The sequence below is a fragment of the Eurytemora carolleeae genome, unplaced genomic scaffold (assembly GCF_000591075.1).
Source record: "Eurytemora carolleeae unplaced genomic scaffold, Eaff_2.0 scaffold25, whole genome shotgun sequence".
In the NCBI taxonomy this organism is placed as follows: domain Eukaryota; kingdom Metazoa; phylum Arthropoda; class Copepoda; order Calanoida; family Temoridae; genus Eurytemora; species Eurytemora carolleeae.
This window is the reverse complement of record NW_019396037.1, coordinates 189,906-204,983: the sequence shown is the minus strand read 5'-3', so window position 1 is coordinate 204,983 and position 15,078 is coordinate 189,906. Positions and strand designations below refer to the sequence as shown.

At 33.1% G+C, this 15,078-nt stretch overlaps 1 protein-coding gene across 1 annotated transcript; it reads right to left on the bottom strand.

Moving 5' to 3' along the window:
* Positions 1 to 2,975: 2,975 nt before the first annotated feature.
* LOC111699481 (uncharacterized) lies at positions 2,976 to 10,716 on the bottom strand. The gene is made up of 6 exons (XM_023470177.1): positions 10,355 to 10,716; positions 8,911 to 9,040; positions 8,128 to 8,493; positions 7,440 to 7,532; positions 4,667 to 4,883; positions 2,976 to 3,452 (listed from the first exon to the last, which is right to left on the bottom strand). Exons 1-6 carry the CDS (start codon positions 10,526 to 10,528, stop codon positions 3,377 to 3,379), a joined length of 1,056 nt encoding a protein of 351 aa, XP_023325945.1. The 5' UTR covers positions 10,529 to 10,716; the 3' UTR covers positions 2,976 to 3,376.
* Between the last annotated feature and the right edge of the window lie 4,362 nt (positions 10,717 to 15,078).

Sequence of the window (15,078 nt, the reverse complement as noted above, 5' to 3'; positions counted from 1 at the left end):
GTAAGAAAGTACATTGTAAAAGGCATAAAAAAAAGATTGTAGAATACACTTAAAGGATATTATATACAAAGTAGATAAATAATTAGATTTTGATAAGAAATAACACGAAGAAATGAAAACAAGTGTAAGTGCTAATACATATAGGGAGACGACACCAAACGCAGTCAGCTTAGTTTTGAAAAATTAAAGCAGTGCTTTTAGAAAAGTTGTAACTTTCTATTTAGTACTTTTGAAATCGTATAATAGTTTAAAGCGCAAAGAATAAAAAATTCAAAATTCAAAGAAATTATTTTTTATTTGAAAGAGTAACAAACTTAAATGTAGAACTAGAATCCCTTATCAAATAATGCTGCATTGTGTAGATATATATATATAACTTTGTCTCAACAGCTAATCAATGGTATGAGAAGTGTACTGTCGAGTATACAGTATTATGACAGAGGGGATACTTCGTATAATACAGGGGATTTACTTCTCCATTTGCAAATTATTTTCTGGTCTTCAACCCAATTTTATTTTCTCATAATACAGATATAAAACGTAAACTTTTCTATAAAGCAACGAGCTATATGTTCAAACATTTAATACTTAAAAATCACTTTTGTATTTCATCAATTATTGGGGAGTATCATGTGCCGTCTATGGAAAATTTGACATAAATATTAATATTGAAAATGTACAAAAAAAACTTAATTCATAGCTCTCTGTATATTCGTAGCTTTCTATCCCTTCTTTATAGAATCTACGTCATTGAACATAATAAAAATCCCAGCATCACAAATTACTTCAATAATTCCCCCTATATTTCCTTTGATATAAGTCTGAAAGTACGTTATCTTGTTTACAATTCTTCTGCTTTGTTCCATAACCAAACTTTGCCAGATTTAAACAGAGAAACTTAAATTCTATCTTTCTACGGAGTTTTCCACTTCTTCATTGCACCATTCCCCATTTTCCCTTTCCACACTCAATTTTACCTCCTCCCCCCCCTTCCCTCGCCCAATATTACGCTCCTTATTTCCCCGGTAAATTCTGCTGATTGAAGTTAATTTCATAATGATTTAGAAACAATTTAGTTTTGAAGTTCAATTTACTGGAAAATGGTTTGTTCAGGCCGGATACTAATCTCGGCTCAATCAAAACTCTCCGGCCCTCCTTCCCCTCCTTCCCCTCCTTCCCCTCCTTTCCCCTTCCCCCTTCATTCCATATTTTTTACTGAACTTTTTAAATATTTTTTTTATTTTCTTATTTAATTTTAAATTTTTTTATGCGTTCTCTATATTTCTGTATCCGGTTCTTTATGTATCCGGTTCTATATGTATCCTGTTCTTTCCGCATCCTTTACTTTCTGTATCCTCTTCTTTCTGTACCCTGGTCTTTCCGTTTCCTTTTCTTTTTGTATACTTTTCTTTTTGTATACTTTTCTTTCTGTATCCTGTTCGTTCCGAATCCTTTTCTTATTGTATCTTTTACTTTCTGTATCCTGTTCTTTCCGTATCTTTTTCTTTCTGTATCCTGTTCTTTCCGTATCCTTTTCTTTTTGTATCTTTTACTTTCTGTATCCTGTTCTTTCCGTATCTTTTTCTTTCTGTTTCCTGTTTTTTCCGTATCCTTTTCTTTTTGTATCTTTTAATTTCTGTATCCTGTTTTTTCCGTATCTTTTTTCTTTCTGTATCCTGTTCTTTTCGTATCCTTTTCTTTCTGTATCCTGTTATATCCGCATCTTTTTCTTTCTGTATCCTGTTATTTCCGCATCTTTTTCTTTCTGTATCCTGTTTTTTCCGTATCCTTTTCTTTTTGTATCTTTTACTTTCTGTATCCTGTTCTTTCCGTATCTTTTACTTTCTGTATCCTGTTCTTTCCGTATCTTTTTCTTTCTGTATCCTGTTCTTTACGTATCCTTTTCTTTTTGTATCCTTTACTTTCTGTATCCTGTTCTTTTCGTATCCTTTTCTTTCTGTATCCTTTTTTTGTCCTCTGGACATTATAATTTTTTTCGCCAGAAATCAGTGAAATGAATTTGTTCCTAATTTTGCTAAGGGTTTTGTATTTGTAATTGATGCAATTGATATATCAATACAATATTTATGGCACTTTTTTAGAGATAGTTCAGTTGCAAATTAAACAATTCTCAGTCACATTTCATAATTTAATAGGAATTTGACGATTGAGAATTCCAATGTTTTCTGGTTCTCATTGTATAACCTTAAACATAAAATTCTATAATCTTCTAATCAAAAGCACGTCATGAATCATAGATATTACTAAACACGTCCGGGATTCACACCGTTAACCAACCAAAGATTTCACTAAAAACGTGCAGGATTCACACCGTTAACCAACCAAAGATTTCACTAAAAACGTGCAGGATTCACACCGTTAACCAACCAAAGATTTCACTAAAAACGTGCAGGATTCACACCGTTAACCAACCAAAGATTTCACTAAAAACGTGCAGGATTCACACCGTTAACCAACCAAAGATTTCACTAAAAACGTGCAGGATTCACACGTTAACCAACCAAAGATTTCACAAAAAACGTGCAGGATTCACACCGTTAACAAATCAAAGATTTCACTAAAAACGTGCGCGATTTGTTAACTTAAACTATAACATTGAGGACTTAAAACGTGCTAGATTTTGAAACTTATATACAGTAAGCATCATACAGCTCTGGAATAGAAATATGAACATGAGACACAGCAATTGTGCAGTGTAAAGCTCAATTGCACTTTACAAATGATTTGATGTTACTAGTATAATATTTACGTTGTAACAGCATGCATTACATACACTCAATTAGTGCTTTAATGTTGTATTAATATTTCACAGTTTTGTGGTTTTCACTGTATGAGAGAAGAGCGTGCCAATAATAACCTTTGGTTCAAAAGTCCCCCATTTCTTGCATTTACCAAAGACCCTCTGTTCCTCTCTATCTCGCAAAATATTTATTTTATATTTTTAGTTCCGCGTATTAAATATAAAAGGTTTATTGATTCAACTTTATCTATAATTTATCTTTATGCATTGATTGTTTTGGCTAGGCGGCAGCCATTGGAGAGTATTAAAGATACTATTTCATATTTAAATTATTGAAGATAAAATCAAATAATACTTTACAAGGTAGAAGAAAATTATCGGCACAAAGCTTAAATATTTTTCTACGTAATTAGATTACTACAGGTTGAAGAATAAGCTCCCAAAATATAATTTTGGAATTTTTTACATTATACAATTGTAAATTTTTGTTCGGTTGTCACTGGGTCATTTTTACTTTACAATTTTCATTTTTACAAAAAGCATTAGTATCAACAACTTTTATGCTATAGATTTATGTACAAGTACAAGTACATCACATATATGGTTGAACCGGTTTTATTGTTTGTTTATTGTGTACTGCACACCAGATGATACATATTCTTGATACCCTAGATCACCTGGCACTTTTCTCCTGAAAAAATAATTTATCTAATTCTGATATCTAGGTTTTACATAAAACATAGTAATTTATCTGATTCTGATACCTAGCTTTTATATAAAACATAGTAATTTATCTAATTCAGATACCTAGCTTTTATATAAAACATAGTAATTTATCTAATTCTGATACCTAGCTTTTATGTAAAACATAGTAATTTATCTAATTCAGATACCTAGCTTTTATATAAAACATATTCATTTATCTAATTCTGATACCTGGCTTTTAAATAAAACATATTCATTTGATATAAAACATATCAATTTATCTAATTCTGATAATCTTTCAAATAAAAATTTAATAATCATCTAATTCTGATACCCTTTCAAATAAAAATTTAATAATTCATCTAATTCTGATACCCTTTCAAATAAAAAATTAATAATTAATCTAATTCTGATACCTTTTTTATAGAAAATATTGTGCTTAATAATCTGAGGTTTAATTAGTGTCAGCATGCAATGTGTATGCAGAGCGAGACACTTGCTCTTGTATATTCCTGTAACACGCAATGCAAAAATGTATATTCGAAATTACGATAATTTTAGAACACTTTCCGAGTTATTCTTAGACATTTTGCATGATAACAGTTGGGTAATTTAAGGTTAAAGTATTAAGGGATAGATGGCAAATATAAAAATAAGAAAATTTTTTGAGTCTTTTTTAAAATTTATTCAAAATTTAAAATTGCAATAAAAAAGCTTGTTAAAATTAACATTATAAATTTCCCCTGCACATATATCAAAACTTCAAAAGAAGCAGTTTCAAAAGTTTGGGATATTAAAACATCGGCTATTTAGATATTTTACAAATCTATTCAGTCTTAAAAAAAATTGATATTTAGTCTTCAGAAATGTTAAAAATTCCATAAAAAACAGTGTATTTTTACATTTACAAAAAAAAATATAAATATATCGTTCCTAATTTCACTTAGATTTTAGAAACTTTTGATTACATTTCCCCTTATGTTTTTTAACAATATCCCATCGCAGAGATGTGTATAAAATGAAGCTGTGAAAAATATGAAAATTTCCTGTGTCACATTTCACAAATATCTTGCTTTAGGGCTTCTTACTAAGATATCAAGCTTAAAATGCAAATGCGCTTAAATTGATGTTTTCCTGAGAAAATCCTGGCTTACAGAGAGGCTTCTTGATAAACTGATAGTTATTATTATAATTATCTACCTAAGGGTTCCTGTTTTAATAGCTAGGCTATGATTGACTGGAAGTATCTCTATGGACTGTTCGCTGCAGGACGACTGGTTGCTGGACGACTGGTGACAGGAGGACGATGAGCAGTGGGACGAATCTGTGCCGGGTTCTCTGAGCTCTCTGATATCGTCTCTTCGTCTCAATCCTTCCTTGAGATCTGTACAGGGATCAGTACTGGATAGATATACTCCTAAATCATTTATCTTTAAATTTTAAATTTTTAAAACTTTAACATTTTCAGAATTTTTCTTTTCATAAATATTTTCATAGAATAACTTCGGTGGACATCATAAATATAGATTGATATATTTAGATAATTTTGGTTGATATATTTAGGTAGATTTGGTTGATATATTTAGATAATTTTGGTTGATATTTACAGAAGCAATTCTAGATAGATTTCTAAATGTCTTTCTTGATATTTCTGAAATATTTCTAACAATATTTGGTTGATATTTCTAGAAATACACCTTCTAAATGTATTCGGCAGATATTTCTAGATAAATCTGATTATTTCTTCTAAAAGTCTTGATGCATTCGGCGGATATTTCTAGATATATCTTGATATTTCTGGATATATCTTGATATTTCAACATATATCTTGATATTTCTAGATTTATCTTGATATTTCTACATATTTCTTGCTATTTCTAAAGATATCTTGATATTTCTAGATATATCTTCATATTTCTACATATTTCTTGAAATTTCTACATATATCTTGATATTTCTGGATATATCTTGATATTTCTACATATTTCTTGATATTTCTAGAGATATCTTGATATGTCCAGATATATCTTGATATGTCTAGATATATCTTGATATTTCTAGATATGTCTTGATATTTCTCCCTTAAATTATGCATCTGCATTAATTATGATGAAAGTATGTTCTGCAAAATCTAATAAATCTGAGAGATTTAATTCGTGATATGTTTGTATACACAATCCATAATATCAATCATTGTAATGTTCCTTATATACAACACACATAGAACTGCAATTCATGCAATTCCTGGAAATCCGATGAATTTCAGCTGCATACAAGAAAACAATGCATGGTATAAAGATCAGCAACGTTATAAAATATCATCAGAACACTGTAGAAATGCTGGGCGCTTTCCGCCTCCTATACACCCGGAAGTGTACAGTATTTAATCTTTGGAAGGGAGGGGGGGGGGGGTAACTTGCTGATTTAAGAAAGGTTTGAGCAAGGTATTATGTACAGCGATAACCAGACAACTCTGAAATAGGAAGACGACTTTAAAACCCAAGTTAGGACTTAAACTAGTTCTTAATGAATATTAGACATAGCAATTGTACAGTGTAAAAAGACCCTGTTCACTTAAATTGTGACTAGTAAAAATATTTGCTTTGTAACAACATCAAAACGGTTAAGTATCGTCATAATGTCGTCTTTTTATTCCATTGTTTTCTGGTTCTCATTGCAATTTATAGGGAGGGGGCACAAAATCCAGTCCCCCCGACATCCTTCGATTGCGATGACTGTAACTGTAAATAGTTTTACTTTAGCAGATGTCTAAGTAATTTTTACGAAAATGAAATCCTTTTCCTGAATAGAACTTCAGAGTTGTATATTTTGGTAGTTTTTTTTTAACGCAGATCTGGGATAAACGATGTTTAAAAGACCTGACTTAAATTTTTTAATGTTTTTTATCTTTTATTTTTGTTGTTAATTAGACCCGTTTTGATTATAAAAATTGTAAAAATTCATTTCTGGCAAATACAGGCTCACAATATTTAAAATTAGTTTGTCAATCAGTCAATTTATCTGTCTACAGCAGTCAATATCTGATCCAATAGGAACTATTAAAATTCTCATTAGAAATATGCCTCAAGGTAGGGAAATTGGGACCGTAATGGGGGGGATTACGATTTGTTGATATGTATTTTATAATAAACAGCTTTAAAAAGTAAATTTAAGATAAAATTATTGTTTACTTACAGGGTGTCCCGCGAAACATGACAGTTGATAAATTTTTATGAATGTCGTCTTCCATTTACAGTACTAGATATTAAAGGCTTTTTGCAGTTTATTTCATTAAAAATTCTTTTGCTCCAATATATTTTACTTTGAAATCAATTTTACTATAACATGACTCCCATGTAATATTTTTATTATTGTATTTGGTATTAAACAACTTCACAAATTATGGAAGAAGACATTTTAAACTATTTACTAACTGTCATGTTTCGTGGGACACCCTGTTGTCTACTCTGTTAAAATGTAATTTTTTTGTTATTTTTTTCATACAGTGGTCTCCACATGCATGAAAACTATGCAAGAACTTTTTAAAACAAGCCGCAACTATGAGGCGCTGTCAGGTCTTTTTCCAATGATTTGATCTTACAAAGCCACTCTGACTGTTTTGAAGACTTTACAGCCAAGAAAATGAAGGTTTTAAAGCTAACATTCAGGATTATATTGGGGTAAAATTCTCTCTAGTTTGTCAAAATGTCCCGTTCTAGTTTAGTTCAAAGTGTCCTGAAAGCTTAGAAGACTCCAGAGGAAAGGGGGGGGGGGAATATTTCCCCCTTTTCTACTAACTATAGAGTTAAAAGACTCCGGGGAAAGGGGATATTTACCACTGTTCTCTAACAATAGAGTGTAGAAGACTCCGGGGAAAGGGGATGGGGATACTTCCCACTTTTCTCTAACCATAGAGTGTAGAAGACTCCAGGGAAGGGGGGGGGGGGTAAATATTTTCCACTGTTCTACTAACCTGAGAGTGTAGAAGGAACAAGACGTTTCCTTCCCTCAATCCTTCTCATTCTTCGTAATTTCCAAACCAAACAGAGAAACAAGAGGAAGAGAACTGCGAACAAATATATATATAGTTAGTTAACATGTACGTATGTACATATATGCAATACATGTACACTGATCGGAGTACATATAAGCAATTGCTTTTAAATTCTGATGAATGGCTTGAAACTTGATTTTCTAATTCTTATATTTTTGCAGCCTGAGGGCGAAAGTTTTGTATGGGATAGCGCTTAGCTTAGCTTTAGCGGCTGCGCTCGATATCCAAAGAACAAATTCTTAAATTGAGGTTTAACGTCGGAAAAACTCTATATCCCTAACACAAACATAAAAAAAATATTCTCTCTATGATTTTGATATTTAAAACAATGAATTCTAGATATTCAAAATATTACAACAGACTAGACTAAAACAGATATTATAAAACTAGAGGTTGGGTACGAGTAATCAGTTCCTCTTAAATTGTATTTTACAAAAAATAGAAGATTTAAGGGTTGAAATTTAAAAATACTGTGAATTTTAAAACATAAGCATTTGAATTTTGTCATAAAAAGCTGTAATCAATAATCCTACTCTGCAATTTTCGGTTTTATTGTTTTAACTTTCTCAGCAAAAAAAAACTATTTTAAAACTAATAAGTTAATCACCTGTAACTGTTGATACAAGAAATATAATGATTAGAACTTCAAGACTCATCAACTCAACATTAGATAAATTTAATAAACTCCGCTCGTTGAAATCTACGATGGCAGCACACATGCAGGTCAACTCGTCCAAGTGCGCGCCTAGAGAACATTTATGAGCTGGACAGGTGCATTCACAACTTGATGGATTCCAAACTTTTCCACTTTCGTAACACTCGCGTCGCTCGTTTGTATTTGTGCACTTGCACGCACATTCGGAGGATACAAATTGCTGGCGCTCGGTGCAGTCTATTGGGGATAGTGCACATGCACATTTACATTCTGTGTGCTCTTCAATTTCTATGCTGGCACACTCCTTGTCACACATACCTTTACAGTTATAATAAATACCAGAAGAATATTAAAATTATTATTAGATCCAGGGACTTTTACATCATATTGTCATTAAAGACAGAGCTTGTATTCCATGGATAAAGATGCGTTTAGATGTGCTTAATAAATTTCTTGAATTGTCTTTCATCTATTAATCTTATGAAATGATAGATAGATATTTCTAAAACTTGGTGAACACTGTTATCAATGAGGCATATGACCTTTTTAATTCAATATGATGTGGGACACACTGTATGTATTAAAGGACGATGATAATATAATAATAATAATAATAACAATAAAAATAAAAATGGTAATACTGAAAATATGGAAAGATTGATTTGTATTCTCGAATAATCTATGAATAATCTTAAACTAAATAATCGTTTTCTTAAAATAATATCATTATCTTACCAAGTGAAATACCACATTTAGCAACCAGGACCGGAACTCGAAGTTTATGTACAGTACTGGGTAGACAGCTTGGCTCTAGTGGTGTACATCCTCCTGTACACTGTTTAACCAGTACATGAGTCGGGGTCATCTAAAAAGAAAATAATCGAGGTTGCGTGATAATTCGAGGTTTCGTGATAAGCAATTCTCTGCTCAAGACACTACCCTGAGAAAAATGTAATCTTCTGAAATCTAGCGTCGTGTTTATTAAGTTTTTGTCAAAACTAATGACTTGAGATGTTTGTTTGCCTGCGATAGTCCATATTCTTCAACGTTTACGCACTTGCTGTTTTCCCCCGTCAATTCCTGATACGGTTACCAGTTTTTTCTGACCTTATTTTCTAAATGTTTTTTTAATTTATTCTCAAGTGTTGCCTACTTTTGCCTGTTTTATGAAGAGTAATACCAAAACAGTAAAAAAATCTATGTTAAGATACATTAAATTCTGTAAATACGTCCTCATAAAATAAACTTTATGATACAAAAGATATTTTATATATAAACGTTAATTTCTTTTACCATTTTTCAGTTATATGCTAATTTCGTTTGAGAAATCCTTACATAAAACAATTTTCACATGTCCACTACTCCACTGCTCCTCAACTCCTCTGCACTCCTCTACCCTTCTACTCCTCTACTCCTCTGCTCCTCTACCACTACTTAAATACTACTCTGCATGTTTAATGTTTATATCTTTTTTTTCCCAAGTTTATTATCTTTGCTGTGCACTACTCCGATTCTCAGAACTATAAATATAAACCAAACCAACCATAAATATATTTTAAAATTGGATTAGATTTCTATTTCTGTTTTGTTGAAATTCTTGTCTGTCCTCTCTTCCCTTCACTGCTCTGATCAACATGTTTTCAAATTTTCACTGTAATTCTGTTATTGATCTAGTTTCTGCCCTTCTGTCTTTTATCTGGTTTCTCTCATTTTATCTTTAATCTGGGTTCTGTCTTTCTGTCTTTAATCTAGTTTCAGTCTTTATGTCTACAATCGGTGTCTGTCTTTCTGTCTTTAATCTGGTGTCTGCCATTCTGTCTTTAATCTAGTTTCAGTCTTTATGTCTACAATCTGGTGTCTGTCTTTCTATCTTTAATCAGGTTTTTGTCTTTCTGTCTTTAATCTGGTTTCTGTCTTTTCTTGTCTTTAACCTATTTTCTGTCTTTAATCTGATTTTTACTAAACCATAAATTCAAAACTTGGTTTCATAGTTTCGCATGAGTTCTAGATTTTTTGTTGAAAAGAGTCACGGTCCTTTAATTTTACAAGAGTACATAGCTAAGATCCTGTAGGTATGAAGCAAGATTATGTGTGGGAGAAGGGGGGGGACATTCTCCACCCCCACCCCCACTTAACCCACCCACTTTGACTTTACTTTTGATTAAATGGTTAGTTTTACCTGTTGTATATCTGTATGATTGGGCCAAGGAAGCTGAACAACAACATCTCTAGGCTCACATCCTGCAATCAAACCAAGAGATGACCGGATATGATCCTTGGAGCACTGCGCTGGATCCATCCCGGACCCTGAGTTGACCCCAAGCATGGCTAGTACTATCAGGAGAAGAAACATCCTGGGTTTAATCCAACCTCACAATATATCACGGAGCAGCGGGGAAAATGTATTTAAGATATTGGCTCTCATATTCCGGGTTTAGGTGGATATGTATACTAGGAATAGAATACACGGTAAGGGGTACAGGTTGATGTATACAAGGTGATGTAACTACACTGATACAGGAACTAGAGAAGGGAGGCCTGGGATGCCTGAGTAGGACTGGACGGTACAACTACAGAAGGGATGCCTTGGCCTGATTAAGACGCAACGGTACAACTATATTTCAGAGTATTGTAGAGAAGGGTGGGACAGCTTGGTAGATGAGGATGGAAGTGAGAGGGTGGAAAATCGAGGAGGGAAGGGAAGGGGGAGAGGTGAGGAGGGAGATACGAGAAGGGAGAACGATTTTAAAGAAAATGAGAAAAGACAAACAGAGCTCCATTCAAGTGTTTTGCGTATACTTTATAATGTGATGAAAAAAGAATTTCTTGGCATTAAGAATTTAAACTTCACAAACATGGCTCTAAAACATGGGTCTAAAACAAACTTTGGCCTGAAATTGAAAATGGGCAAATCCTTTACAATAAAACGATAAACAACTTAATCTATATATTTCTGTCAAATTTTCTGTAAATAATTAGATTTGGAAGAGAGAATCGATTCTTCCTTAGCTTTAACGCGGTTGGTACAAAAGAACTATTCACTTGTCACAAAACTCTCATTTTTAATCTTTATATCTTTTTAACCTGATGTCTTAGACCTTCGAGTATTCCAACTCTAAATTCTGCTTGATAAAAGAGTTTAAAATATCAGATGTTTACATTAGCTGGCTAAACAATATCTGAGTTTAATGTGAGTTATCAGTTCCTTTAGAATAAAATTATTAAAATACCTGTTTTAGATAATTTTTACCTAAACTATTTTATTTCTGACTTTAATTACTAAAACCCTTTGTTATAATAATAATGAGATTGTTTAAATATTCTAAACTGGTGGTTCCATGTTCCAAGTGTGTATAGAGTTTGTTTAGTTTTTGTCATGCTCTCAATCCTATAGAACTCAGGCTTCCTTTTCAGGCATATAGAGGTACTCGGCTTAAACATATCTGATTTCTGGTGTGAAAAGAATATAGTGGGGAGGAGGGGGCAGGTGAATTGTAAAAAGAGAAGGTGGGGGGCGGGTTTAGGATGGTTTACAATGGAAGACAGTTTTACCACGGACGGAGGATTATTATACATTAACAATTAACTTAAACAAAACCTTCTAATTTCTTCTTCGCGTGGAATTTACTCTGATTTGCGTGATATAACCTAGCAGCACTGTATTTTATTCTAATTAAGGTTAGAGAGATAGATATATTTGCCATGAGACTTGCAGTTGTGTTGAAGGGTTAAAGAAAGGTTCGATGGTGGGGAACGTGATTAGGTTTAAATTCAGGTTTAGGGGTACAGGTCTAGGTTCAGGTTCAGTTGAAGGTTCAGTTGAAAGTTCAGGTTCAGGTTCAGGTCCTGGTTAAGGTTCAGGTTCAGGTTCAGGTTCAGCTTGAGGTTCAGCTTGAGGTTCATCTTCAAGTTCAGGTTCGGTACGTATAGCTTTGTAGTCTGTAGGTTCAGGATAAATTTCAGCTGCATGCTTAGGTTCATGTTCAGGTTCAGGTTCAGGTACAAATTCAGGTACAGGTACAGGTACAGGTACAGGTTCAGAATCAGGCTAAGGTTGAGGTTCAGGTTCAGGTATAGGTTGAGGTTCAGGTTCAGGTATAGGTTGTGGTTCATAATCAGGCTAAGGTTCAGGTTCAGGTTCAGCTACGTATAGCTGTAGGTTCAGGACCAATGTCAGCTACATGTCCAGGTTTAGGTTCAGCTGCAGATTAAAGTTCAGCGCTGCATTTACAACAAAAGATTGAGTTTAAAAATGGTGTCGGTACCCGGAGAAAATTCAACCTGGTTCAAAGGAAAATATTTAAAATCTTGAAGGGTGGGTTGGTCAACAGTTTACACAGTTTAAAGAGGTTCTTAGAAAAAAAGGGTGGTGCACTGAAAACACCTAGAAAGACCCTCCCCTTCCCTGTTATATATTTAAGCTCATCTAAAAAAAACTGTGTTCTCCAATGTTGGACAAACATCGTTTTCTGCTATAATAGAATGTGTCAAAAAAGACGTCAAACTAAAAAACCTTTTAAACAGTTCTTCTATCATAAACAAAGAAAAACTTGATTTTCAACTTTTTAGCGCTGAAATTTAGCAGAAATTATGGCGCGGTGCTAAACGCAATTATTCGCGGTGTAAATGTGTAAAAATTATGTTTTATTATTGCACGTGTAAATACTCAACATTAGTTATGGAGGAATGGAAGGAGGAGGGAAGAATCGGGGAGGGGAGGGAAGAATTGGGGATGGGAGTGAAGAATTGGGGAGGGGAGGGAAGAAATGGGGAGGGGTAAAAGTAAGGAAAAGTAAAGGAATGGAAATGACTGGTAGGCATCATTGCCTCTCACATTTGCCAAAAGAAGAATTGCTAAGGCAGGCAAAGTGTGAAATATGTTAAAATATGTTTATTTGGCGAATGTTTATCGCATTAGTTTCAGTGGATGCATTTTTGCTCTGTTTTGCATATATACAATATACAATATACAATATACACAATAAAATGAGGAAGTGTAAACCTCTTTAAAACAGAAACTGTAGTAATATACGACCGCAATTAAAGATGACCATACCTGGATCAAAATGCAACAAATTATTGAAAATTTATTTAGAAAATTTGAAAGGTGTGTATAAATCCCCAATACAGCTGAGATTATTCTTAATTATGAGAAACTACCCTAGAAACCCAGCTTTTCCAGGAGTTTTTAAGTTCCCTATAAAAGTCAACCCACTCAACTTAAAATTTTTAAACCGTGGCTAAGAACATTCTCGTGATTCCTCCGAGTTCCCCAGTTAAAATTTGAGGTAAATCAGTCCAGGAATTCCTGAGTTATGATCTGACATCCAAACAGACAAACAGAGATCACTACTTTATACATATATATAGGCAAGGAATACCCACAAGGATTGTATCTATCTATGTATACCCGCTCCGGTCAAGGTAGGCAGAGTACTGTCAGTACAGGGGTATCCCAATAAACACGGATATCAACTGATAACTTCAATTCATTATTATTATTTTGTAAACATCATAGTATCAATGCTGAAAAAATTAATACCGAAAACTACGAGTTCGGGATTTCCAGAATGTGGTTCACCATTTTTGAGCCTTCAAAATTAATGTAAATATTAAGAAATTTGTCCAGATTCCAATTTGCCAAAAAAAAACCTGAAATATCTTTACTTTATAGATACAAAAAGAAAGAGCAGACATCGCACAGTACGAAATAATGCATATTTTCTTCAACTTGTGAGAAAAAAATAAGAAAAAATGAAGAAAAACTAGTTTTTTGCTCCAAGAAAAACAAAATCATGTAGAAAACGTATATTTGCACTAGAACCAGGAACCTCTGACCCTTTAGTAAAAGTAAATTCAATTTTAAGTCTGACCGCGTCAACCTTGTTGCACCGTCTAGTTCTATTAAGTGTCTGCTTTATAAACCCAATGTTCAGGCGATACAGTACAAACTAGGATCGGAAAGGCTGACCCGACTCAGAAATTCAAATGTACTACGACTGCCCGTGGAATTCGCATTAAAGAAAAACCTTTAAATTATCCATGTTGCAGAACAGGGCATAAAACAACTGAAAAAGTAGATGAGGATTCGTACAAAATGATTTGACCGAATTACATCATTTTTGTCATTGAAGCTATAAATATATGATAGTTTAAAAAACAAAAACAAAAAATTAAGGAAAATAATTCATCATACAGTTAGGCCCTAAATGAGCCAAACATCGAAAGAATTTATAAAATGTCGTCTTGACAATTTTTAATTGGGTTTTATACTATTTTACGTAAATCTCAGTATTTGCGAACATAAATAAATAGCCATGCATATGCGGGAACAGTTTTAAAGAGGTCCATATAATCATTTAATTAAAAAATTTTTGTTGAAAATAGTTTAAATCTAGGTCATGTACAAAATTGATAGGAGGGGGGGGGGGCTTTGGGGGGGTCCAAAAATCGTTCACTAGGACGGACCCCATTTTTCTTCTTCTCAATAGCTATGCTATAAGAGGAGTTATGAAGGAAAATAATAAGATTTGAATTTAACGTGTAATTAACGTTAGTTTGACGTGGCCTGATAAACTATATTCCTTGAAACCCTTGAAGACAAAAGGTATTATTTTACGCATTAATCCTACCCTACTAAAAAAGCGTATCCAAAAAATAGGATTCAAGTCACCATCAACTTTTATTTTTTTAATAATAATCTGCTAAACGGATTTACGACTATTTAGTTTTCACTATAGTTTCAGTAGAAGAAAATATTTCCATTAAAATTTAAGTGTATAGCGCCGATATAAGGATTTATCTCTGATTGGATAATGAGATAGATAGAAAGATAGATGTTACCGCCATACTATTTCTATTGGTTCAGAATAGACAACAAACACATGACGGAACTCTGATTGG